The following is a 26450-nucleotide window of genomic DNA, read 5'->3' as shown; positions in this document are numbered from 1 at the left end:
ACCATTCCTCATAAGGCTTAGTTTCTAGAGGCCTGGCTGTGCTTGGCACACATTCCAGCTTGTCAATAGAGATTATTTGACTGATTTGTTGATTTCTATACTGATTAAAGGTAAAGGTAAAGGGACCCCTGACCATTAGGTCCAGTCGTGACCGACTCTGGGGTTGCGGCGCTCATCTTGCTTTACTGGCCAAGGAAGCTGGCGTACAATTTCCGGGTCATGTGGCCAGCAGGACTAAGCCGCTTCTGGCGAACAAGAGCAGCGCACGGAAACGCCATTTACCTTCCCGCCGGAGCGGTACCTATTTATCTACTTGTACTTTGACGTGCTTTCAAACTGCTAGGTTGGCAGGAGCAGGGACCGAGCAACGGGAGCTCACCCATCGCGGGGATTCGAACCGCCGACCTTCTGATCGGCAAGTCCTAGGCTCTGTGGTTTAACCCACAGCGCCACCCGCGTCCCTTTCTATACTGCTTAATATATATCAAAAATCTCTCTAAGCGGCGTGCAAAAAACCCAACAATGAAGCAACAACAGACAGGTCCCACCCACCGGAGCAGGGGGAAAACCAAGATTTCTCGATTTTCTAGCCCTTGGGATATTTGAAGGTGTCTTACTTACTTGTAGGGGAAAATAACCAGGCGGGTGAAAAGGAAAACAGCAGAGAAAGTGAGGAAAAGGATGTCACATACACGACGCCATTTCAGATAGTTGAATATCTTCGTGGGCTGGAGAAGGGTGTGGGGAGAGACGGGGGGAGGAAAATGACAGAGGGACACAAATGAGGTTTCCTTTCAGCTTGTGACCGGACTGCAAAGTTTCTCTGAGTTTTCAGTGCAAACTCCAAAGATCACAGTGAACTGCAGTGGTGGCTTGTGTCCTTTGGGGTGGGTGGAAACCAGGGAGCCCCACAGGTAAAGGTAAAAATAAAGGTAAAGGACCCCTGGATGGTTAAGTCCAGTCAAAGGCGATTATGGGTTGCGGTGCTCATCTCGCTTTCAGGCCGAGGGAGCCGGCGTTTGTCCGCAGACAGCTTTCCAGGTCATGTGGCCAGCAGGACTAAACCGCTTCTGATGCAATGGCACACTGTGACGGAAACCAGAGCGCACAGAAACGCCGTTTACCTTCCTGCCGGAGTGGTACCTATTTATCTACTTGTGCTGGTGTGCTTTCGAACTGCTAGGTTGGCAGGAGCTGGGACAGAGCAACGGGAAGCTCACTCACGGGGATTCAAACTGCCGACCTTCGGATCGGCAAGTCCAAGAGGCTCCGTGGTTTTAGACTACAGCGCCACCTGTGTCCCAACAGAAGGCGACACCAGAGCCACTGATTCTCATATTGCATCCTCCTGCTCTTCCCTGCTGAGTTCTGCAAAGGGCAACTGTGAGTCTATGGAAGAGGAAGAATCTGCCCTCTCAAGTTGGCATAAACAGCCAACTTGGACTGGCTGTGATTGATGGGGCAGTTTGCCATTCACCTTGTTATAAAATTTCAGGGAGCCCTCACATACCCGTCACACACTCCCCAGATTGTTTCAAGGTATGGCAAAAAAAAATATTTCTAACTATATCTGGCAAGGGGGAAAACCCGAGAATAAAATATTGATAGATACAAAAGAAAGAGGTTTCCCCCTTGCCAGATATGAGATTATATTATGAGGCATCTCGTCTTTGTTGGTTGAAGGAATGGATGACATTAGAGAATTCACATATATTAGACGTAGAAGGTCATGATAATATTTTTGGCTGGCACGCTTATCTATGGTGCGAAAAGGTGAAAGTCCATAGGGATTGAAATCAATTTCCATCAGGAGTGGGGCCAATACAGAGTTCAGCATCTACATCTAGGTATTGGGCAAATTCCCATGAGAGGATGCATCCAGGGCTGGCTTACCCAAAGGCGCCAGGGGTGTGGGGCACCCGGGCGCCGGGCTCTCAGGAGTGCCAGGCCGAGAGTCCTGGGCAGAGATTTGGAGTCGGGGAATTGAAGAGCCAGGCCAGCCGAGTGTAGCAGAGCCCATCGGAGCGCCACAGGCTTTTCTGCTGCGGGCACTGAGGCAGCCAGCTGACTCTGCCCTTCTGGGATTGGCGGGCTGTCGAGAGGCCCACCCAGTGCATGCACACTGCTCACATGAGGCACATAACTTCCCTGCCAAGTCTCTGCGGGGATTACTCTCTTCCCAGTGGCACAGCTGTCAAGCGTCCCTTATTTGGCGGGAAAGTCCCTTATCCCAGCGCCATGTCCCGCTGCTGTCCCTTATTGATGATGTCCCTTAAATTTCCCGGGTTTCAAAGCAAGCAGCTCCTCTCCCTCGTTCCCTCCCTGCTGGCCAGGGAGGAGGGAGGCTCCAGCTGTGTTGCTTGGCTGCGTTGCTCACCCAATAAGGAGTCTAAGAATGACTAGGGGGTGGAGCTTGCATGCCTTGTGCCGATCAAATCAGCCGCGTTGCCTGGGGACTCGCCTTTGCTCAGCACTTCCCAGCGGAGAGGTGACGGTGGTTTTCCTTGCTGCATCCCCTTTGCTGGGTTGCTGCGCTGTGGGAACCACCGCTTGAGGCTTCGCTTGGCTGCTGGCTGGGCTTTCTGCCTTTGGCTCGGAGGGGCTCAGAAGTCGAACATACCTGTGCTTGGAAAATCCCTTATTTTGGCTGCTGATCCCTTATTTTCGAGGCTGCTGGTCCCTTATTTTCGAATCTGTAAGTTGACAGCTATGGGCTAGGCCAGCCCCTCTGGGTTTCCCCCCTTCTGGGGCAGGGGCGTCACTTACCTCCAGGAAGCAGTCGGATGCATCGTGGATGACCATGACGAGGGTGCCAATACGGATGTAGTTGGCGCAGTAGGAGAAGCTGATGAGGAAAATCGTGGCTGCATGGTGGACAATCTGTTCGCTGAAGTCCTGTAGTGCCGCGGGGAGAGAAAACAGCAATGGAATGGCTGAGGAAGCGAGGTGGATATATCGTTGGTATCTACCGTATTTTTCGCCCTATAGGATGCACCTTTTCCCCTCCAAAAATGAAGGGGAAATGCGTGTGCGTCCTATGGGGCGAATGCAGGCTTTCGCTGAAGCCTGGAGAGCGAGAGGGGTCGGTGCGCACCGACCCCTCTCGCTCTCCAGGCTTCAGGAGAGCCGCAGCGCCAGTCCCACAAGGTCGGAGGACAGCGGGGAGGCGGAACGCCGCCATCCCGCTGTCTCCCGATGTGGTTTGGAGGCGGGCGGCGGGGAGAAGAGCACTTCTCCCCGCTGCCGGCCCCACAAGCGCCTGGGGGGGAAATATTTTTTTTCCTTTATTTCCCCCCAAAAAAACTTGGTGCGTCCTATGGGCCGGTAACTGGCAAAAACGTATACAGTGGTACCTTGGAAGTCGAATGGAATCTGTTCTGGAAGTCCGTCCGACTTCCAAAACGTTCGGAAACCACGCGCCGATTCCGATTGGCTGCGGGAAGCCTCTGCAGCCAATCGGAAGCAACGTTGGACGTTCGGGTTCCAAAGAACGTTCGCAAACCGGAACACTCGCTTCCGGGTTAATTTAAAGGAGCATATTAAATGAATTTGGGTATGCAGAAGATAATAATAATAAAAATAATTCTATACATTTCATTAGTTTAATGATCCATTTGACATTTCAAAAGTTGACTTCCTTTCCCCTCTTAAATGTATTTTCAATATCTTCTGCATATCCTAATTAAATTAATTTGCTCATTCATTCATCTACTAATATTACCCTATTTCAGGCACGGCCAATTCTGGCCCTCCAGCTGTTTTGGGGCTACAGTTCCCATCATTCCCGACCACTGGTCCTGTTAGCTAGGGATGGTGGGAGTTGTAGTCCCAAAACAGCTGGAGGGCCAGGATGCCTGCCCTATTTGCTCAAGTTTAATGCGCCATCAAATCTAATGCGCATATTAATTTCCAGAACCTTGAAACCCTCCCAGAGGTATTTGCTGGCGCATGTAAATGTGCCGATGCGTGCCTTAATTTCCGCGAACATAATCTGGCCGAAAAAGGCGAGCGTTCGAATTCTACTGGCGAAGTATTGGAAGATGCAAGAACTACCTACTCTGGAGGAATGGCAAACAAAGGTAATGGACTTTATGGGACTGGCTGAGATGACGGGCAGAATTCGCGACCAGGGGAAGGAGACAGTGGAAGAGGACTGGAAGAAATTTAAAATATACCTTAAAAACTATTGTAATATTGAGGAATGCTAAGATGTCAGGGGGTAAGAAGCAGAGAATTGCAGTTGTAACTATTAAGCTAAAGGAAATTTAATGAAAGGGAATTAGGATAATTGACTAAAGGGTTGCTAAAGAATCACTAAACAAGGATGCAGGGATGGGGAGGTATGGGGAAGTCATAAGAAAGAAGGGAATGAAAATATAATCTTGAAGTTATACTGGTTTAAATGTTTTGCATGTTTTTGTTTGTGTTTTGAACTTTTTGTTTTTCTGTTTTGTATTGTTTTTAATATATGTTTGGAAAACGAATAAAAATTATTTAAAAGAAAAAAAAGAAAAAGGCGAGCGTTCAAGTAAATGTGGTATTCATCGGGGGAAGGTTTTCACCTGGTGCCTACAGACAGGCAAGGAAGGCGCCCGGCGAGTTTCCCTGGGGAGAGCGTTCCATAGACGGGGAGCCACCACAGAAAAGACCCCGTTCTCATGTTGCTGCCCTCTGGACCTCTCATGGAGGAGGCCCATAAAGAAGGGACTCAGAGGATGAACCTAGAGTCTGGGACGGTTTATAGGGAGAGAGGCACGTCTTAACTTGTTTGAGTTTCGACTGACTGCGCCCCCCAAAAATGTTTCCACTCACCTTTCTCTTGATGTCAAAAGGCAGCGTGAAGACCAGCGAGCAATAAAACGACAGCTCCAGCATGTAGTAGCTGAAGATGGAGGGGAGAAGAGGCTGCGGGGCCAAAAACGAGAGGCGTAGGAAGGAGAGAGAGAAGCAAGGTTATTCGGATAAATCTGAAAACGCATCTCAAGACTAGACTACCGCCGTGGGCTTTGCGTGGGGCTGCCCTTGGGCCCGGTCCGGTAATCTCAGTCTGTTTGCATTTAATAATAATAATAATAATAATAATAATAATAATAATAATAATAATTTATTTATACCCCACCCATCTGGCTGGGCTTCCCCAGCCACTCTGGGCGGCTTCCAACAAAATATTAAAATACTGTAATACATCAAACATTAAAAGCTTCCCTAAACAGGGCTGCCTTCAGATGTTTTCTAAAAGTCTGGTAGTTGTTGTTCTCTTTGACATCTGGTAGCAGGACATTCCACAGGGCGGGCGCCACCACCGAGAAGGCCCTCTGCCTGGTTCCCTGTAACTTAGCTTCTCACAGTGAGGGAACCGCCAGAAGGCCCTCGGAGCTGGACCTCAGTGTCCGGGTAGAATGATGGGGGTGGAGATGCTCCTTCAGGTATACTGGACCAAGGCCATTTAGGGCTTTCAAGGTCAGCACCAACACTTTGAATTGTGCTCGGAAACGTCCTGGGAGCCAATGTAGGTCTTTCAAGACCGGTGTTATGTGGTCTCGGCAGCCGCTCCCTGTCACCAGTCTAGCTGCCGCTTTCTGGATTAGTTGTAGTTTCCGAGTCACCTTCAAAGGTAGCCCCACGTAGAGCGCATTGCAGTAGTCCAAGCGGGAGCATGCACCACTCTGGTGAGACAGTCTGCGGGCAGGGAGGGTCTCATCCTGCGTACTAGATAGAGCTGGTAGACAGCTGCCCTGAACACAGATTTGACCTGTGCCTCCATGGACAGCGGTGAGTCTAAAATGACTCCCAGGCTGCGCACCTGGTCCTTCAGGGGCACAGTGACCAGGGAGCCCTCCACACCTGCCTGCCTCCTGTCCCCCCAAAGCAGTACTTCTGTCTTGTCAGGATTCAACCTCAATAATAATAATAATAATGTTTATTTATACCCCGCCCTCCCCAGCCAAGGCCAGGCTCAGGGCGGCTCACAAGCAATAATAAAAGCAAGTTGAATGAATACAACTTAAAAACAAGATTAAAATACAAGATTAAAATAGTAGTGCAGAAATGAATGAAACAAGAAGCTGTATTGTTTTTAATATTCGGCTGGAAGCTGCCCAGAGTGGCTGGGGAAACCCAGCCAGATGGGCAGGGTATAAATTTATTATTATTATTATTATTATTATTATTATTATTATTATTATTATTATTATCTGCGTCAGGCATAGCAATAAAGCAGGCATGTCCAAAGACTGTTTTGGGGGCCTAATTCGGCCTTCAACCCTAAAAGAAACTCAACAACTTCAAACTTCAACAACTTTGGTCGGCCCCTCACGCATGTTCACTTCATCAAATCTGACCCTCTTTGAAAAAAGTTTGGGCACTCCTGCAAAGCAACACGACGATATACAAAGAATAGAAATAAAAAGTCAATAATATAAAACGCATTTTAGGGTTTTGAATTGATAGTCAAATAGTGGATCTTATTCTGATTGCCCCAGCTAAAAACCTTGCCACCTTTGCTGTCACCTTCTCATCTTGATCTGCCAGGAGAAAGGACGCTTGGGCAGTGGCTGGGCGACCCGGAATGGACGATAAAAGAAGGGTGATAATCTCATTCCTCAAGTCTTTATAAAGAGTGCAAGCCAGAAGGGTATGCGCCACTGATTCGGGACTGCCATCTCCACAGGGACATAAGCATTTTTCGTGTGGAATCTGTTGGAAGTCCAGTCAAGGGCAAGACATTCAATCTTGCGAGAGTAAAATCCCGTCTATGTTTTAGAATTGCTAGGTTATGCAGATAGGGTGCCAGAGAGTCAAAATGGGAAGGTGGGAAATTGTCGTACCACGGGCAAAATTTCCTTATTGTGACCCAGTTGTTCTGATGCTCGATTATCATTTAAGTTAAAGGTAAAGGGACCCCTGAACGTTAGGTCCAGTCGTGGCTGACTCTGGGGTTGCGGCGCTCATCTCGCTTTATTAGCCGAGGGAGCCGGCGTACAGCTTCCAGGTCATGTGGCCAGCAGGACTAAGCCGCTTCTGGCAAACCAAAGCAGCACATGGAAACGTCGTTTACCTTCCCGCCGGAGCGGTACCTATTTATCTACTTGCACTTTGATGTGCTTTCGAACTGCTAGGTGGGCAGGAGCAGGGACCGAGCAACGGGAGCTCACCCCATTGCGGGGATTCGAACCGCTGACTTACTGATTGGCAAGTCCTAGGCTCTGTGGTGTAGCCCACAGCACCACCCGCGTCCATGATTATCATTTAGGCACTGACAAATTGGACTGTTTGCTTTACTAAAACCCAAAGTGAGTAGCTGTTGTGGGGATAAAACCACAAGAGGGAAGTGTCTGATAGACAACTTTTGCCCAGGCGCTCTTGTGACAATCTTGTAGCAGATTCTTAGTGCAGAAAGTATTGATCTGATGTGTAGAGATCTTTTCCATCCTGATTAATTCAGGAAGGTTATCGGAAGCTTCTCGGCTGCTTACCTGTTGTGGATACCTGACCCAACACTCACGGTGGTCCCAGAACCAGGGTTTCTGCAAGGAGACAAAAATCTGTAAGAATAATTGCACATATCTCTATTGTCCCATCTGCCCCATAGGAAAACGGGTGGCAACATACAACTTTAGGGCCAGATGTTGGGATATTGGGTGTGGGGAGCTCTGGGAGTTGTCGTTCAACAACATCTCTTTCCCCTTAAGGCATTTTCAGGACACAGGCTGCCCCTGTGACTGTAAATTGCTTTAGAGTGGTTCCTTGATGTGGGAATGTGGAGGGTGGCAGGAGAGGATATATTGTTGATTAATATCCATCCTAACTTGCGCTAGCAAGTTTCTTACTTAGCAGAGTTTACACCCCCTTTTTTACATGCACATCAGACGGCTGGCTGCAGGCTCGTGTGAGCCTCTCACTATTATACAATTCAGTCTGTCTCAGATTGAATTGTACGTTCCTGGTAAGTTCCCTTGAATCCCTCTTAAATGAATAAAGACGTGTGGGGAAGTTCAGGGTGGCAGGAGAGGATATATTGTTTATTAAGATCCTTCTTAACTTGCGCTAGCAAGTTCCTTTCCGTAGCAGAGTTTACATTCCTCTTTTTACATGCACATCAGACGGCTGGCTGCAGGCTCGTGTGAGCCTCTCACTATTATACAATTCAGTCTATCTCAGATTGAATTGTACGTTCCTGGTAAGTTCCCTTGAATCCCTCTTAAATGAATAAAGATGTGTGGGGAAGTTCAGGGTGGCAGGAGAGGATATATTGTTTATTAAGATCCTGCTTAACTTGTGCTAGCAAGTTCCTTTCCGTAGCAGAGTTTACATACCTCTTTTTACATGCACAGCAGATAGCTGGCTGCAGGCTCGTGTGAGCCCCTCACTATTATACAATTCAGTCTGTCCCAGATTGAATTGTATGTTCCTGGTAAGTTCCCTTCAACCCCTCTTAAAAGAATAAAGACGCCACAATCTTATTCAAAGTCAATAAAAGAAGTTGACTCACATCAGTTCACAGTTGGATTCCTGAAGGCAGACTTAGTTACAAATATGTACATGTGGATCTACCCCATATGGGGGAATAATCCCAGTGATTCTGCTAGCTGAGAGCTAGCAGAGCAGTTCTAGCTAAAGGCTGGTCAAATGAAGAAGGAAGTCAAAAAGAGAGAGGGGCGCTGTGTGACTCGTCCTGTTATTACCTGGACAGGTAAGGTCACGTCCACTTTCTATCACACGCAAAAGGAATAAAAATAATAATAATTTATTATTTATATCCCGCCCATCTGGCTGGGCTTCCCCAGCCACTCTGGGTGGCTTCCAAAAAAATATTAAAATACTGTAATACATCAAACATTAAAAGCTTCCCTAAACAGGGCTGCCTTCAGATGTCTTCTAAAAGTCTGGTAGTTGTTGTTCTCTTTGACATCTGGTGGGAGGGCGTTCCACAGGGCGGGTGCCACAACTGAGAAGGCCCTCTGCTTGGTTCCCTGTAACTTAGCTTCTCGCAGTGAGGGAACCGCCAGAAGGCCCTCAGTGCTGGACCTCAGTGTCCAGGTAGAACAATGGAGGTGGAGACGCTCCTTCAGATATACTGGACCAAGGCCAGCACCAACACTTTGAATTGTGCTCGGAAACGTCCTGGGAGCCAATGTAGGTCTTTCAAGACCGGTGTTATGTGGTCTCGGCAGCCGCCCCCAGTCCCCAGTCTGGCTGCCGCATTCTGGATTAGTTGTAGTTTCTGGGTCACCTTCAAAGGCAGCCCCACGTAGAGTGCATTGCAGTAGTCCAAGCGGGAGATAACCAGAGCATGCACCAGTCTGGCGAGGCAGTCCGCAGGCAGGGAGGGTCTCAGCCTGCGTACCAGATGGAGCTGGTAGACAGCTGCCCTGGACACAGAATTGACCTGTTCCTCCATGGAAGGATGCTCCAACCAGGAGGAACAGGAAGTTTTGACTGGCTGGACCAAACATCCCCTCGCATGTCTTCTCTAGCATTACAAGGAATGTTGTACTTGACTGCCTCTCATGGGTCACAGCCCATACTTGGTACTCAACTGGCTTGGCTCACAAACAAATTGGCTTCCGAACGCCGCAAATACCGGAAGTGAGTGTTCCGGTTTGCGGACTTTTCCGGAAGCCCAACCTACAACGCAGCTTCCGATTGAGTGCAGGAAGCTCCTGCAGCCAATCGAAAGCCGCGCTTCGGTTTCCGAACCGTTTCGGGAGTCGAACGGACTCCCGGAATGGATTAAGTTCGAGAACCAAGGTACCACTGTTAATTGTATTTAGTGCCTGCATTTTATTTATTTATTTTTCAAAAAAACCCCCAACACATTCCATTTATAGTTTTCAGTTTTACAACAAATAGGAAAAGGGACCCCTGACCGTTAAGTCCAGTCATGGCTGACTCTGGGGTTGCGGCGCTCATCTCGCTTTATTGGCCGAGGAGCCGGTGTACAGCTTCCAGGTCATGTGGCCAGCATGACTAAGCCGCCTCTGGCGAACCAGAGCTGCACACGGAAACACCATTTACCTTCCCGCCGGAGCGATACCTACTGATCTACTTGCACTTTGACGTGCTTTTGAACTGCTAGGTTGGCAGGAGCAGGGACCGGGCAACGGGAGCTCACCCCGTCGCGGGGATTTGAACCGCCGACCTTCTAATCGGCAAGTCCTAGGCTCTGTGGTTTAACCCACAGCGCCACCCCCATCCCTTTACAACAAGCACATCATTATTAATATCACTTCGTTATCCCTGACTTCCCTTCCCCTGCATTCCACGGTTCGTTAAAATTTCCCCTGTTTGACTGTATATCTGAAATACCCCTTTAGCCTTTGATTCCCCCCTTCTGTCTTATTTCATTTTATTAATCTTTCTGTGCTCTGATTATTCTAATAATCTGCTGGCGTTTTAAGATGTTTACAAAATTTCCTTCACGTATTCTGCAAATTTCCCCCTGGTTCTTTCTTAAAAACTGCCCATTCACAGCACCTCTGTGTAATCTGCGGGTCACCACAGTCCGACTGCAGTTTTGTCATCGGACCTCAGCCTGCCTTTTGGATAAGGAGCTAAGAAGCTGAAAAGTTTCCTTTCAGATGTGAAGGAAATAAGTAGCTATCTTATCTTTAAAAGACATCTGAAGGCAGCCCTGTTTAGAGAGGTTTTTAATATTTAACGCTGTATTGTTTTTAACACTCAATTGGAAGCCACCCAGAGTGGCTGGGGAAACTCAGCCAGATGGGCGGGGTATAAATAAATTAATTATTATTATTATTATTATTATTATTAAGTGTTGTTGTTGCAACTCACGTCGTGAAGGACTGCCAAACCGGTGCAAAAGGATGTGTAGTAAAACGTGCACCTCCAGCTGGAAGAGAATAAGAAAAATCAGGGCAGATCTGTGAATTCATGACTTGGGAGCAGGACTAAGATGAACACCAAACAAGAGTCCAATGGATACAACTTGTTTTTTTTGTTTTAATAAATAATAAATTTTATTAGCATTTTCCACACAACAACAGCACGAAAAATATCAAAAAATAACAATACACAAAACACAAAAACCAGCAAAACAAATCCATATCTTACAAGTTAATAATATAAACACTAAAAAGAAAAACCAAAATTGACTTCCACCAATCCCACAGCACCTCCTTTACCTCTCATTGTATCATCCTGTTTTCCTTATCATTTCTATCCTAGCATCTAGATATAAATCCCTCTTTCTTATCCTTTCACTTCACAAGGTTATTCCAGACTCAGCCAGATTTCTGTCCTCAAACCTTGGCTTTTAAGGTATTCATTTAGGCGCTCCCATTCCTTTTTCACTTCACTTTTTGAATTTTGTCTTATTATATCTGTCAATTTGGCTAATTCTAAATATTCTGAAAGCTTACATAACCATTCTCCCCTAGTGGGTAACTGATTCCCTTCACTGGATACAACTTGAGTTCTCCCAATATTCCACAAAGCGGTTTTGTCTTACAGGGCACATTTTCTATATGCTAACTTGGCTAATATACTAACTTGGCTACCTAGACAGCATCTTAAAAAGTAGAGACATCACCTTGCCAACAAAGGTCCGTATAGTAAAAGCTATGGTTTTCCCAGTAGTGATATATGGAAGTGAAAGCTGGACCATAAAGAAGGCTGATCGCCGAAGAATTGATGCTTTTGAATTCTGGTGCTGGAGGAGACTCTTGAGAGTCCCATGGACTGCAAGAAGATCCAACCTCTCCATTCTGAAGGAAATCAGCCCTGAGTGCTCACTGGAAGGACAGATCCTGAAGCTGAGGCTCCAAGACTTTGGCCACCTCATGAGAAGAGAAGACTCACTGGAAAAGACCCTGATAGATGGAGGGCACAAGGAGAAGGGGAGGACAGAGGACGAGATGGTTGGATAGTGTTCTTGAAGCTACCAGCATGAGTTTGACCAAACTGCGGGAGGCAGTGGAAGACAGGAGTGCCTGGCGTGCTCTGGTCCATGGGGTCACAAAGAGCCGGACACGACTAAACAACAACAACTTGGCTAATATGTGGATTTTTGTTGTTGTTGTTGTTATGCACACTTCTTCCTAGTAGAATTACATTTTGTGCAGGTTACTTGCCTGGAGATCTGCGCTGCAAAAATTCTGGGAAGCGTGAATTTTGGAAAGACGACAGTGTTTCAAGTCCATATATTGTGCATATTAAAAAAGGTTGGTCTTAGTATGCGTATTGAATTGAGTTTCACCCACATTCCTAATTCAGATACACATTTTGTCTCATTCAGTGCTGGATTTACGTATAAGCTAAACAAGCTATAGCTTAGGGCCCCACTCTCTTGGGGGCCCCCCGAAAAAATTGAAAGGAAAACAACAACCTGGATGTACATTTCAAAAATATAAGATAAAAAGAAATAAAATAAAACCTACATACAGCAACAATGGCAAAGGGCTTGGGATACCTATTAGGTCCATCAATTACCATATAGCATATAATCGACAAAAAAACACAGCGGCAATTTGTTGTTGACAAAGGACAGCTGGACATATAAAGGGCCCCATTACCTTCAGTAGCTGAGGGCCTCATCAAACATAAATCCCGCCCTGGTCTCATTGTACAGATTTCTAAGTGTGTATCATGTTTAGAGACATTTTTAATGTTTGATGTTTCATGGTGTTTTTAATATTCTGTTGGGAGCCGCTCAGAGTGGCTGGGGAAACCCATTCAGATGGGTGGGGTATAAATTATTATTATTATTATTATTATTATTATTATTATTATTATTATTATTATTATTATTCTAGATGAGGGCCTCGGTCCAGTATACCTCAAGGAGTGTCTCCACCTCCATCGTTCTGCCCGGACACTGAGGTCCAGTTCCAAGGGCCTTTTGGCGGTTCCCTCCCTGCGAGAAGCCAAGTTATAGGGAACCAGGCAGAGGGCCTTCTCGGTAGTGGCACCCGCCCTGTGGAACGCCCTCCCACCAGATGTCAAAGAGAACAACTACTACCAAACTTTTAGAAGACATCTGAAGGCAGCCCTCTTTAAGGAAGCTTTTAATGTTTAATAAAGGTAAAGGTAAAGGTACCCCTGCCCGTACGGGCCAGTCTTGAAAGACTCTAGGGTTGTGTGCTCATCTCACTCTAGAGACCGGGAGCTGGCGCTGTCCGCAGACACTTCCGGGTCACGTGGCCAGTGTGACATCGCTGCTCTGGCGAGCCTGCACCAGCGCAGCACACGGAACGCCGTTTACCTTCCCGCCGGAGCGGTACCTATTTATCTACTTGCACTTTAAGGGTGCTTTCGAACTGCTAGGTGGGCAGGAGCTGGGACCGAAAGACGGGAGCTCACCCCGCCGCGGGGATTCGAACCACCGACCATACGATTGGCAAGTCCTAGGCACTGTGGTTTTACCCACAGCGCCACCCGCGTCCCGGTTTTAATGTTTAATAAGTTATTGCATTTTAGTGTTTTGTTGGAAGCCGCCCAGAGTGGCTGGGGAAACCCAGCCAGATGGGTAGGGTATAAATAATAAATTATTATTATTATTATTATTATTATTATTATTATTATTATTAAGAGGGCAGTCCAACTTTTCATACCCAGTGGGTTGCAAGAAGTGCTTTGACACAGAACCCAGAGACTGTACACTGAATTAAATGTCCATATCTCACGTTAAAGGGTTTGCAGTATATTTATTATTATTTAATAGGCACGATTAATATATTTAAATGTAATCAAATATGTACAATTAAACACACAATTAATAGATTAAATGAATTTAATTATTAAACAGATTTAATACGCCATTAGGTGCATGCGCTTTCGTCGACAGCACCTGACACAAAAAGATGTTTAAGGCTTTAGGATGTTGCTAGATAATGTAGCCACTTCTGCATTTTGGTGCTCTATTCAGATGTGGAAATATGAAGGATAATTAAGTTCTGCTTTTGTGTACTATGCTCGAACCTCTATTGGCATATGGACAAGATTGCAGCAGAGCTGAGTGCAATAAAACCGCTCCGCAAAATTTGCATCTAATACTTTTGTTAATGTTGCATGATGTTCACAAACCCTTGTGTTGCAAAAACCTGGCTGCTGTCTCCATCTAATCTCCATCCTGAGTAAACACCAGAAAGGATAACTTTTATCTGAGTGCCGCTCCCTGTAACAACCAACTGATTAGTTAATTTAGATTGAACCATCTGATACCGGGGGCTGTGCAAAACAACAGGCAGGGCTGAGTCTAGATTATATGATAAAGGTAAAGGTAAAGGGACCCCTGACCGTTAGGTCCAGTTGTGGCCGACTCTGGGGTTGCGGTGCTCATCTCGCTTTACAGGCCGAGGGAGCCGGCGTACAGCTTCTGGGTCATGTACGTTTCCGAGCACAATTCAAAGTGTTGGTGCTGACCTTTAAAGCCCTAAATGGCCTCGGTCCAGTATATCTGAAGGAGCGTCTCCTCCCCCATCGGTCTGCCCGGACACTGAGGTCCAGCTCCGAGGGCCTTCTGGCGGTTCCCTCACTGCGAGAGGCCAAGTTGCAGGGAACCAGGCAGAGGGCCTTCTCGGTGGTGGCGCCCGCCCTGTGGAATGCCCTCCCATCGGATGTCAAGGCGATGGACAACTACCTGACATTCAGAAAACATCTGAAGGCAGCCCTGTTCAGGGAAGTTTTTAATATGTGATATTTTAGTGTATTTTTCATCTCTGTTGGAAGCCGCCCAGAGTGGCTGGGGAAACCCAGCCAGATGGGCGGGGTACAAATAATAAATTATTATTATTATTATTATTATTATTATTATTATTATTATTATTATGTGGCCAGCAGGACTAAGCCGCTTCTGGCGAACCAGAGCTGCGCACGGAAACGCCGTTTACCTTTCCGCTGGAGCGGTACCTATTTATCTACTTGCACTTTGACGTGCTTTCGAACTGCTAGGTTGGCAGGAGCAGGGACCGAGCAACGGGAGCTCACCCCGTCATTGCGAGGATTCAAACCGCTGACCTTCCAATCGGCAAGTCCTAGGCTCTGTGGTTTAACTCACAGCGCCACCTGCGTCCCTTAAGAACAAACTTAGTTGGTCTCTAAGGTGCTACTGGACAATTTTTTAAAATTTTTAAATACATTTTGACTGCGTCAGACCAACACAGCTACCTACCCGAGTCAAAATATGTAGCTCTACTCGATTTCGCTAAAGGCAACAACACTCTATTTACTGGTTGCTGCTAATAGGATTCAATAATAATAGGATCAGGCCGAAAGAAGCAAATAATAATAATAATAATAAATCACTTGGATATTGCTAGGAAAATAGGCATGGCACTTATTCCAGATCTAACAGCTTCACTTAAGAAGCTGTTGCTTTTAGGAAATTATGATTCAGAACTGATAAATCTGACCAATGCAGACAAAGAAAATAGAATTGTGAACTCCAAGGGTCTAGAGTTTCCCAAATTTGGGTCTGCAGCCGTTTCTGGACTACAATTCCCATCATCCCTGAGCGCTGGTCCTGCTAACTGTGGATAATGGGAGTTGTAGTCCCCCAAACAGCTGGAGTTTGGGAAACCCTGTTTTAGAGTCTCCGGGCCTTTTAAGCTTAAACATTGCCATTTCTGGGTGAAATATCTTAAACCAGCCCAGAAATGGAAGCAAGAAGAAATCCCGACGAAAGAAGAATGGCATATAAAATTAACGGGCTATGCAGAATTGGATAAAATGACAGGAAGGATTCGAAACCTGCAGGACCAGAGATTTACAGAAGATTGGAAGAAGTATACGAATTATTTGAAGAGCAATTGTCATCCACAAATTACATTAGTAGGACTACAAGAAGTTTTGTATGAAACGTTACGAAATAGGAAAAGGATAGAGATATTAGTTATGAGATTTAAATGTACAGTGGTACCTCATGTTAAGTACTTAATTCGTTCCGCAGGTCCGTTCTCAACCTGAAACTGTTCTTAACCTGAAGCACCACTTTAGCTAATGGGGCCTCCTGCTGCCGCCGCGCTGCCAGAGCACGATTTCTGTTCTCATCCTGAAGCAAAGTTCTTAACCTGAAGCACTATTTCTGGGTTAACGGAGTCTGTAACCTGAAGCGTATGTAACCAGAAGCATATGTAACCCGAGGTACCACTATGTATGTATATTAAGAGATTAGATTGGAAAATTTTCAGACATGATTGATGGAAGTCAAAAAATTGTATAAGGTGCAAAAGTATGTTTAATTACTGTTGAAAATGATATGTTAAAAAACTAATAAAATTATATATGAAATAACTTAAACTGCGTGTGTGTTTTGATGTTTTTTACCTGGCTTCGCAGAACTTCTTGGTCAAGCTCGGCCGGTCCTGGTTACGGCGATATCGAAACCATCGCTCCACCTGCCTGGGCTGTAAGTCGCACTGTTTGGCCAGACCGACAAGTTCCCCCTGAAAAAAAAGCCGGGGAACAGGTAGATTGCAGTAGATCACGGGAAACACCTCCCCCCCAATCTAAAAAACTCAATGTCTCTTAGCTCAACAACTCTAGCAGATCGCCGCCAGTTTTGTTATAGCGGGAGAAGATCTAAGTCTCTTGAAAGTTGGATGTCAGTTGATTGGCAGGTGGGTGTGGCTTGGCAGACTGTCGGTCAGGTGGTCGACAGGTGTGTTATCCCACCTACCTATTAAGGTTGGCCCCACAGGGCCAAAAAAGTTCAACACCCCTGCTTTAGGTTTTAGCTATGGTTTATTACTGATGGCTAACATGGCTAATATAGAGGGACGTGGGTGGCGCTGTGGGTTAAACCACAGAGCCTAGGGCTTGCCGATCAGAAGGTCGGAGGTTCGAATCCCTGCAATGACGGGGTGAGCTCCTGTTGCTCAGTCCCTGCTCCTGCCAACCTAGCAGTTCGAAAGCACATCAAAGCGCAAGTAGATAAATAGGTACCGCTCCGGCAGGAAGGTCAATGGCGTTTCCGTGCGCTGTTCACCAGAAGCGGCTTAGTCATGCTGGCCACATGACCTGGAAACTGTACGCCGGCTCCCTCGGCCAATAAAGCGAGATGAGCGCTGCAACCCCAGAGTCGGCCAGGACTGGACCTAATGGTCAGGGGTCCCTTTACCTTTTTAACATGGCTAATTGAAAACCAGACAGTTGTAGAAAAAGTGATCTGGATGCAATTCCATGCATACATGTTTTTGGGGCCAGGGGCCAGTTGTGGGGGACTCCCTGGTCCTGAATGGGGTCATTGTGCCCCTGAAGGACCAGGTGCACAGCCTCAGAGTCATTTTGGACTCACAGCTGTCCATGAAGGCGCAGGTCTATTCTGCATCCAGGGCAGCTCCATCTGGTACGCAGGATGAGTCCCTCCCTGCCCACAGACTGTCTTGCCAGAGTGGTGCATGCTCCGGTTATCTCCCGCTTGGACTACTGCAATGCGCTCTATGTCAGGCTCCCTTTGAAGGTGACCCGGAAACGACAGCTAATCCAGAATGCGGCAGCTAGACTGGTGACTGGGAGCGGCCCCTGGGACCACATAACACCAGTCCTGAAAGACTTACATTGGCTCCCAGTATGTTTCCAAGCACAATTCAAAGTGTTGGGGCTGACCTTGAAAGCCCTAAACGGCCCAGTATCCCTGAAGGAGCGTCTCCACCCCCATCATTCAGCCCAGACACTGAGGTCCAGCTCCAAGGGCCTTCTGGTGGTTCCCTCCCTGCAAGAAGTGAGGTTACAGGGAACCAGGCAGAGGGCCTTCTCGGTAGTGGCGCCCGCCCTGTGGAACGCCCTTCCTTCAGATGTCAAGGAAATAAACAACTATCTGACTCTTAGAAGACATCTGAAGGCAGCCCTGTTTAGGGAAGTTTTTAGTGTGTGACATTTTATTGTGTTTTCAGTATTCTCTTGGGAGCTGCCCAGAGTGGCAGGGGAAACCCAGCTAGATGAGCGGGGTATAAATAATATAATATTATTATTGTTGTTGTTGTTGTTGTTTCTCTTTTTCGGAGGGGAGGTGCTGGTGTTCTACATTCACATTCCACTTTGTTTAGTGGCTGAAGAATAGCAAATCTCGCAGGAGAAAAACAGCCCTCCTTCTAGTAACCAGTAGAACCTGGTTGCAAAGACTTCTGCAGCCACTTACGTCTTTGGGGATTTTCCCTTGCGTGGTGTAAAAAGCTTCCAGGACGGGGTTCGGAGGAGCTTTCCTTCGTACTTTCTCCCTCAGTCCCATTTTTCTGCTCAGCGGCACAGCGATGATCCTAGAGGAGAATGAGTCGGGTAAGCAGGCGTTGTTCTCTGCCTGGGTTTGGTCACAAGATGCCAGGAAAAGGAACAGAAGGCAACTTGGGGTCAAACACTGCTTGTTAGCCACTTGGGACGCGGGTGGCGCTGTGGGTTAAACCACAGAGCCTAGGACTTGCCATTCAGAACGTCGGCGGTTCGAATCCCCACAATGACGGTGTGAGCTCCCATTGCTCGATCCCTGCTCCTGCCAACCTAGCAGTTCAAAAGCACATCAAAGTGCAAGTAGATAAAAAGGTACCGCTCCGCCGGGAAGGTAAACGGCGTTTCCGTGTGCTGCTCTGGTTTGCCAGAAGCGGCTTAGTCCTGCTGGCCACATGACCCGGAAGCTGTACGCCGGCTCCCTCGGCCAATAAAGCAAGATGAGCGCTGCAACCCCAGAGTCGGTCACGACTGGACCTAATGGTCAGGGGTCCCTTTACATTACTGGAGTCACTACAGGTAGAACGAGGCTTCCTTGCTGTCGTCACAAATAAAGGTAAAGGACCCCTGGACGGTTAAGTCCAGTCAAAGGCGACTAGGGGGTTGTGGCGCTCATCTCGCTTTCAGGCCGAGGGAGCCAGCGTTTGTCCGCAGATTGTTTTCCGGGTCGTGTGGCCAGCAGGACTAAACTGCTTCTGGTGCAACGAGACACCGTGATGGAAACCAGAGCTCATGGAAACACTGTTTACCTTCCCGCCGGAGTGGTTTTATCTACTTGCGCTTTGACGTGCTTTCAAACTGCTAGGTTGGCAGGAGCTGGGACAGAGCAACAGGAGCTCACCCCGTCGCGGGGACTCGAACCGCCGACCTTTGGATCCCTGCTCCTGCCAACCTAGCAGTTCGAAAGCACGTCAAAGTGCAAGTAGATAAATAGGTACCCCTCCAGCGGGAAGGTAAACAGCGCTTCTGTGCGCTGCTCTGGTTCCCCAGAAGCGGCTTAGTCCTGCTGGCCACATGACCCAGAAGCTGTACGCTGGCTCCCTCGGCCAGTAAAGCGAGATGAGCGCCGCAACCCCAGAGTCGGCCATGACTGGACCTAATGGTTAGGGATCCCTTTACCTTTTACCAGCTCTGTGATTCTGTCCCCTTCCACACGCCCAAAGCAGTTTCCAGAAAATTCTCAATATCCCTCGCTCCCGAAACCCTTTTTGCCTATAAAGCAGCCGCTCTGTAATGGAGCAATTATCTCTCAGAGCGATGCTCTCCGGCCTTTATAGAGATGGCTCATCAATAAATACTCATCTGGCTCTTCCTTTAAACCCCGTCGCCCCAGGGACTGGCTGTGCTTACAGAGAAGCAATTTAGCAATGCCTGAAGGCAGGCTGTTGCAGCTTACAAGATGAAAATGTGAGGTGGAGGCTGGATCCAGTCTAGCACCCACAAGTCGTAAAAGAGAAAAGGCAGATGCAGATGCCCAGAGGCAATGTAGGTTGAAAGACATGGGTTGCAGAGAACTGGTTTCAAATCCCCAACTACCTATAGGAACGTAAGTCCAGCATCCCATTCCCGTGGCCACCTTGTGTCCCAAATGCAACATTATGACTGGGGGCAAGTCTTCCCTCTGTAGAAGCTCAGTCCTGCCAAAGAACTCTTAATTATTGGTTCCGTCTAAATCTAAATCCACCCGGTCTACTGCCCTCAGTGACACAAGACCCCCATAAGAGTGCGTGGTCTAAAACTGTGCACCAAAAATTCCTCTCCTTTTTTTAAAATAATAATTTTTATTAAGTTTCTTACAGATATAACACATATCACAACAAAAGAAAAACAGAGAAAAAAGAAAAAAGACAAATCACAAATATAAACAATAAAATAAAATAAAAACAAGGTACCTAAATACCTAAACAAGCTAAACAACACAAACTAATTAATTATTTGGACTTCTAACCTTATAAACATATTTTGGGCTTCCTCTGAGCCCTCCCATCTGAATTTCCTTGTAATTAAAATGTAGCAGTTTTCTGGTATCATTTTTTAAAAACACAGTATTCCAATTAAAATAAAATTTCTTAACTTTCCTTTAGGTTCTAAATCTTATTTATTTAATTAACTCTTAATTTAATCCTAGGCCTAATCTGGTACTTTCAAGTCATTTCTAATTTTTGATATCACAGTATTCATTCAAATAGTCCTTAAATTTCTTCCACTCTTCTTGGTATTCCTCTTCTTTTTGGTCGCGGATTCTTCCAGTAAGGTCAGCCAGCTCCATATATCCCATCATTTTCATCTGCCATTCTTCCACAGTTGGTAATTCTTGTGTTTTCCATTTCTTGGCTATAAGAATTCGAGCAGCCAAAAATGGCTCTCCTGCGGACTCCACCTACATCAGCTTCTCACTATGGGGTTTATTAAAGCAAAAAAGCTAATTGGACAGCGTCTGAAGGACTTAGAGCAACAGAACAATCTGGCCATTATAAAGAAACTCTGTCCTTGGTATGCCTTTCCCCCCCCTTCTCAGTTCATATTTGTATAAATTGTTGTTTAGTCGTTTAGTCGTGTCCGACTCTTCGTGAGCCCAGCATGAGTTTGACCAAACTGTGGGAGGCAGTGGAAGACAGGAGTGCCTGGCGTGCTCTGGTCCAGGGGGTCACGAAGAGTCGGACACAACTAAACGACTAAACAACAAACAACAAATATGTTGGAAGCCGCTGAGAGCGGCTGGGGCAACCCAGACAGATGGGCGGGGTAAAAATAATAAAATTATTACCTACAGGACCGCCTCTCCTGGTATGCCCCGCGGAGGACCTTAAGGTCCACAAATGACAACACCTTGGAGGTCCCAAGTTGCAAGGTGGTTAGATTGGTCTCAACTAGGGCCAGGGCCTTTTCAGTACTGGCCCCGACTTGGTGGAACGCTCTGTCACAAGAGACTAGGGCCCTGCGGGACTTGACATCTTTCCGCAGGGCCTGCAAGACAGAACTGTTCTGCCTGGCCTTATGTTTCCCTCCCCTTATGGTTTTGATCTATGGGCTACTTTTAAAATGAGGCTGCATTTTAACCTGTAATTTAAATTGGTCCCCCCCATTATGTTTTTACTGTAATTTTACTGGTGTTAGCCACCCTGAGCCCCACTCTGGCTGGGGAGGGCGGAGTATAAATAAAAATTATTATTATTATTACTAGATAAAGGTAAAGGTACCCCTGCCCATACAGGCCAGTCGTGTCCGACTCCAGGGTTGCGTGCTCAGCTTGCTCTACAGGCCGTGAGCCGGCGCCATCCGAAGACACTTCCGGGTCACGTGGTCAGAGTGACGAAGCTGCAACTGGCGAGCCAGCACCAGCGCCGCACACGGAAACGCCGTTTACCTTCCTGCTATAAAGCGGTCCCTATTTATCTACTTGCACTTAACAGTGCTTTCGAACTGCTAGGTGAGCAGGAGCTGGGACCGAATGACGGGAGCTCACCCAGTCGCGGGGATTCGAACCGCCGACCATACGATCGGCAAGTCCAAGGCACTGAGTTTTTACACACAGTGCCACCCGCGTCCCATTATTATTATTACTACTACTATTATTATTAGTAGTAGTAGTACAGTGTTGTTGTTGTTGTTGTTTAGTTGTTTCCGGCTCTTCGTGACCCCCTGGACCAGAGCACGCCAGGCCCTCCTGTCTTCCACTGCCTCCCGCAGTTTGGTCAAACTCATGTTGGTAGCTTCAAGAACACTGTCCCACCATCTCGTCCTCTGTCCTCCCCTTCTCCTTGTGCCCTCCATCTTTCCCAGCATCAGGGTCTTTTCCAGGGAGTTTTCTCTTCATATGAGGTGGCCAAAGTCTTGGAGCCTCAGCTTCAGGATCTGTCCTTCCAGTGAGCACTCAGGGCTGATTTCCTTCAGAATGGAGAGGTTTGATCTTCTTGCAGTCCATGGGACTCTCAAGAGTCTCCTCCAGCACCAGAATTCAAAAGCATCCATTCTTCGGTGATCAGCCTTCTTTATGGTCCAGCTCTCACTTTCATACATCACTACTGGGAAAACCATAGCTTTTACTATACGGACCTTTGTTGGCAAGGTGATGTCTCTGCTCTACCTCAGGTTAAGTACTTAATTTGTTCCAGAGGTCTGTTCTTAACCTGAAACTGTTATTAACCTGAAGCACCACTTTAGCTAATGGGGCCTCCCACTGCTGCTGCACGATTTCTGTTCTCATTCTGAAGCAAAGTTCTTAACCCGAGGTAATATTTCTGGGTTAGTGGAGTCTGTAACCTGAAGCGTCTGTAACCTGAAGTGTCTGTAACCTGAGGTACCACTGTATTTTGCTTTCAGAGGCTTAATTTGGCTGAGACAGCTCTGCAACTGGGGCTTAAACATGCCATGGAAAGTCATCACCTTGGGTGCCAAGCGTGGGTGACTGGGTAAGCTTCATTGGGGTGCAGAACAAAGTGTACCCCATTTCTCCAGGCTTCCATGAGATTGCTTTAGATAAACAGTTCGGGAAAGCTTGGCTATCCGTGCCTTGTGGAAGTCACGGACAGCAAGTTGTGGCACGACTCCTCATAGACCAGGAATGTTTAGGAATGCTGGCAGTTAACCAAAATTCAGCTCCAAAGGTTCTTCAGTCCCTGGAAACTTCACTTTTGAATCTGGATGCCAACAAAAGCCAGAATTTCACCTTTTGTAAACTTCTTAAGATAAAACCAGGTTGTGCAGAACAGGGCTTGTCACAGGGATTCCTGCAGGACTGTTTTGGAGCTCTGTCAGAGGCCTTGATAGGCAGACTATCCTCTACCAGGACCAGGGCCTTTTCAGTGATGGCTCCGACCTGGTGGAATGCTCTGTCCCACGAGACTAGGGCCCTGCAGGATTTAACCTCCTTCTGTCGGGCCTGTAAGGTAAAGGTAAAGGTACCCCTGCCCGTACGGGCCAGTCTTGACAGACTCTGGGGTTGTGCGCCCATCTCACTTAAGAGGCCGGGGGCCAGCGCTGTCCGGAGACACTTCCGGGTCACGTGGCCAGCGTGACATCGCTGCTCTGGCGAGCCAGAGCCGCACACGGAAACGCCGTTTACCTTCCCGCTGGTAAGCGGTCCCTATTTATCTACTTGCACCCGGAGGTGCTTTCGAACTGCTAGGTTGGCAGGCGCTGGGACCGAGCAGCGGGAGCGCACCCCGCCGCAGGGATTCGAACCGCCGACCTTTCGATCGGCAAGTCCTAGGCGCTGAGGCTTTAACCCACAGCGCCACCTGCGTCCCCTGTAGGACAGAGCTATTCCGCCTGGCCTTTAATTTGAATTCAGCCTGATCTTTTATTTCCCTTCTCATCCCTCCCCCTCCCCTTTTATGAAGATCACCCGCTCTGAGACCCCACAACTAATTCTCCCCCGGCCGCCTCGCTGGCCCAAGTAGGACCAATTCAGCCAACTAGCCCTGGGGATTATCTAATGCTTATTTCCCCTAAACTGATTTTTGATTTTTATTGTTATTTTTTATACTGTATTTTATGCTGCTTTTATAATTGTTTTAAATTTGTTGTTAGCCGCCCTGAGCCCGGTTTTGGAACTGGGAAGGGAGAGGTATAAATAAAATTATTGTTATTATTATTGATGCTGGCCATCAGAAGTAAAACGACAAATGTTCTGAAAGAGTCGCTGCCAGCCCGTGGTGTAGACCAGGCATGTCCTAAAGGTTGATCGCGGGGGTGTCTGTATCGCAGGTCGATCCCCTCCCCCCAAAAGCTAAACAACTTTGGTCTCTCCCTCCAAAAAAAGCTCGGCAACTGTTGGCAACGACAATGGGTAGATAGCTGTCAGTATTTTTTAATACTGGGAGTCCATCGCAGTCGTTCGGTAGTTGGACCTGCCTGGTGTAGACGATACAGTGAAACCACAAGGGGCAAGGCTAGAAGGCGTTTTCGGGAGTGGCACCCACCCTGCAGACGTCAAAGAGTTCCACAACTATATAATTTTTCATAGACATTTGAAGGCAGCTGTGCTCCAGGAAGCTTATAATGTTTGATTTGGAAGAAGCAAAGATCGCCCACGTTGAAGCAAGGATTCTTCAATGTCAACTTCGTTGGACTCGTCACGTTGTGCGAATGCCTGCTTATCGTCTTCCAAAGCAACTACAGTAGTACCTCGGGTTAAGTACTTACTTCAGGAGGTCCGTTCTTAACCTGAAACTGTTCTTACCCTGAAGCACCACTTTAGCTAATGGGGCCTCCTGCTGCTGCCGTGCTGCCGGAGCATGATTTCTGTTCTCATTCTGAAGCAAAGTTCTTAACCCGAGGCACTATTTCTGGGTTAGCGGAGTCTGTAACCTGAAGTGTATGTAACCTGAAGTGTATGTAACCCTCCAGTTGGAGAACAGTCCCAGCTCCTGCCAACCTAGCAGTTCGAAAGCACGTCAAACTGCAAGTAGATAAATAGGTACCGCTCCGGCGGGAAGGTAAATGGCGTTTCCATGCGCTGCTCTGGTTCGCCAGAAGCAGCTTAGTCATGCTGGCCACATGACCCGGAAAAACTGTCTGCGGACAAACGCCGGCTCCCTCGGCCAGTAAAGCGAGATGAGCACCACAACCTCAGAGTCGTTTGTAACTGGACTTAACTGTCAGGGGTCCTTTACCTTTACCTTTTTTATCCTAATAAAATGATTCAGGGACCTTTTCCCCCAGTGACCTTCAGCTGGATGCCACAAACAAGGTGCAAAGGGCAACAATTTTCCGCCACGAGTTTCCCCCCTCTACCCCCAGAAACTAGTATTTAGAGGTAGGCTACCCCTGAACATAAGGGATGCAGGTGGCGCTGTGGGTTAAACCACAGAGCCTAGGGCTTGCCGATCAGAAGGTCGGCGGTTCGAATCCCCGCGACGGGATGAGCTCCCGTTGCTCGGTCCCTGCTCCTGCCAACCTAGCATGTCAAAGTGCAAGTAGATAAATAGGTACCACTCCGGCGGGAAGGTAAACGGTGTTTCCGTGCGCTGCTCTGGTTCGCCAGAAGCGGCTTAGTCCTGCTGGCCACATGACCCAGAAGCTGTACGCCGGCTCCCTCGGCCAATAAAGCGAGATGAGCGCCGCAACCCCAGAGTCGGCCACGAGTGGACCTAATGGTCAGGGGTCCCTTTACGTTTACCCCTCAACATGTTGGCTCGTCAGAGCTTGCATCGATTTAACATACCTTTCGAAGAAGAAGCGGATCACCACAAGCAGGAGCGCCAAGGGCAGGCTCAGCAGGAGGTGGCGAGGCTGAGGGTAGCTGATCTCTTCTGTCTCCTTCATGTCCTCCCAGGTGATCCCGGGCGGGAGCCAGTATTCGTGGCGCCAAATCCATTCGGTCACTGGTAGCACCATCCTGGATGCAGAAGAGGAAAGAGAGAACGAGGTGAGAGGGAGACAATGGTGAAAATATGTGGCGAGGCAGCGTCGTGTAGTGGTTAGAGTGTCAGATCTGGGAGAGCAGGGTTCAACTCCTCATTTGGACACGAAGGTCACTCTTTATCTTTACAGAGGGAGAAGGAGCCCGATATAATAATAATTTATAATAATAATTTATTATCTATACCCCACCCATCTGGCTGAATTTCCCCACCACTCTGGGTGGCTTCCAATTGAGTGTTAAAAACAATACAGCTATATTTCCTGAACGCCTTCAAGGCATATCTCCACCCCTTTGGGAAACTTGAAAGTCAATGCTTTCACATACAGTGGTATCTTGCTTCTCAAACTTAATCTGTTCTGGAAGTCCGTTCCAAAACCAAAGCGTTCCAAAACCAAGGCGTGCTTTCCCATAGAAAGTAATGCAGAACAGATTAATCCGTTCCAGACTTTTAAAAACAAGCCCTAGAACAGCAATTGAACATGAATTTTACTATCTAACGAGACCATTGATCCACAAAATGAAAGCAGTAATCAATGTGCTGTACTATAAAATAAATAACACAGTATTGTAGATAATAAAAAATAAAGTTATTATTTTTTCTTATCTTCACTGATGATAGTCATTGTTTGGATGGGGGGCTTTTATCCATTTCTACAATCCCTCATGCAATCAGTAGCTGAACTGGGTTCCAAACAGCCACAAAAACAAATGAACCGGAAAAGCCTCAAAACGCAAAACAAATAGCAAAAAAACAAAAGTGCCAAACTTAATCTGTTCCGGAAGTCCGTTTGACTTCCAAAATGTTCGAAAACCAAGGCGCGGCTTCTGATTGGTGCAGGCACCCTGGAAACAATAGCTGACATCTGCACTGGACATTCGGTTTCCAAAAAACGTTCGAAAA

The 26450-nt window shown here is 47.3% G+C and overlaps 1 protein-coding gene across 3 annotated transcripts in view; it reads right to left on the bottom strand.

The window, feature by feature from the left end:
- CERS4 (ceramide synthase 4) overlaps positions 1 to 26450 on the bottom strand; it is a 96800-nt gene that overhangs the window by 5532 nt on the left and 64818 nt on the right. For all 3 annotated transcript variants that reach the window (XM_079960824.1, XM_079960823.1, XM_079960822.1), the window contains exons 2-9: positions 25349 to 25522; positions 18098 to 18215; positions 16285 to 16403; positions 10795 to 10852; positions 7476 to 7526; positions 4813 to 4905; positions 2767 to 2895; positions 622 to 728 (exon numbers count right to left, since the gene is read on the bottom strand). In XM_079960824.1, the coding sequence (XP_079816950.1) occupies positions 622 to 728; positions 2767 to 2895; positions 4813 to 4905; positions 7476 to 7526; positions 10795 to 10852; positions 16285 to 16403; positions 18098 to 18215; positions 25349 to 25521 (848 nt within the window). In that variant the 5' untranslated portion in view covers position 25522. The remainder of the gene's footprint in view (positions 1 to 621; positions 729 to 2766; positions 2896 to 4812; positions 4906 to 7475; positions 7527 to 10794; positions 10853 to 16284; positions 16404 to 18097; positions 18216 to 25348; positions 25523 to 26450) is intronic.

The sequence above is a fragment of the Podarcis cretensis genome (assembly GCF_951804945.1).
Source record: "Podarcis cretensis genome assembly, chromosome: 18".
NCBI classification, from domain to species: Eukaryota; Metazoa; Chordata; class Lepidosauria; order Squamata; family Lacertidae; genus Podarcis; species Podarcis cretensis.
The sequence above is the reverse complement of the archived record's forward strand: the minus strand, read 5'-3'. Positions and strand labels throughout refer to the sequence as shown.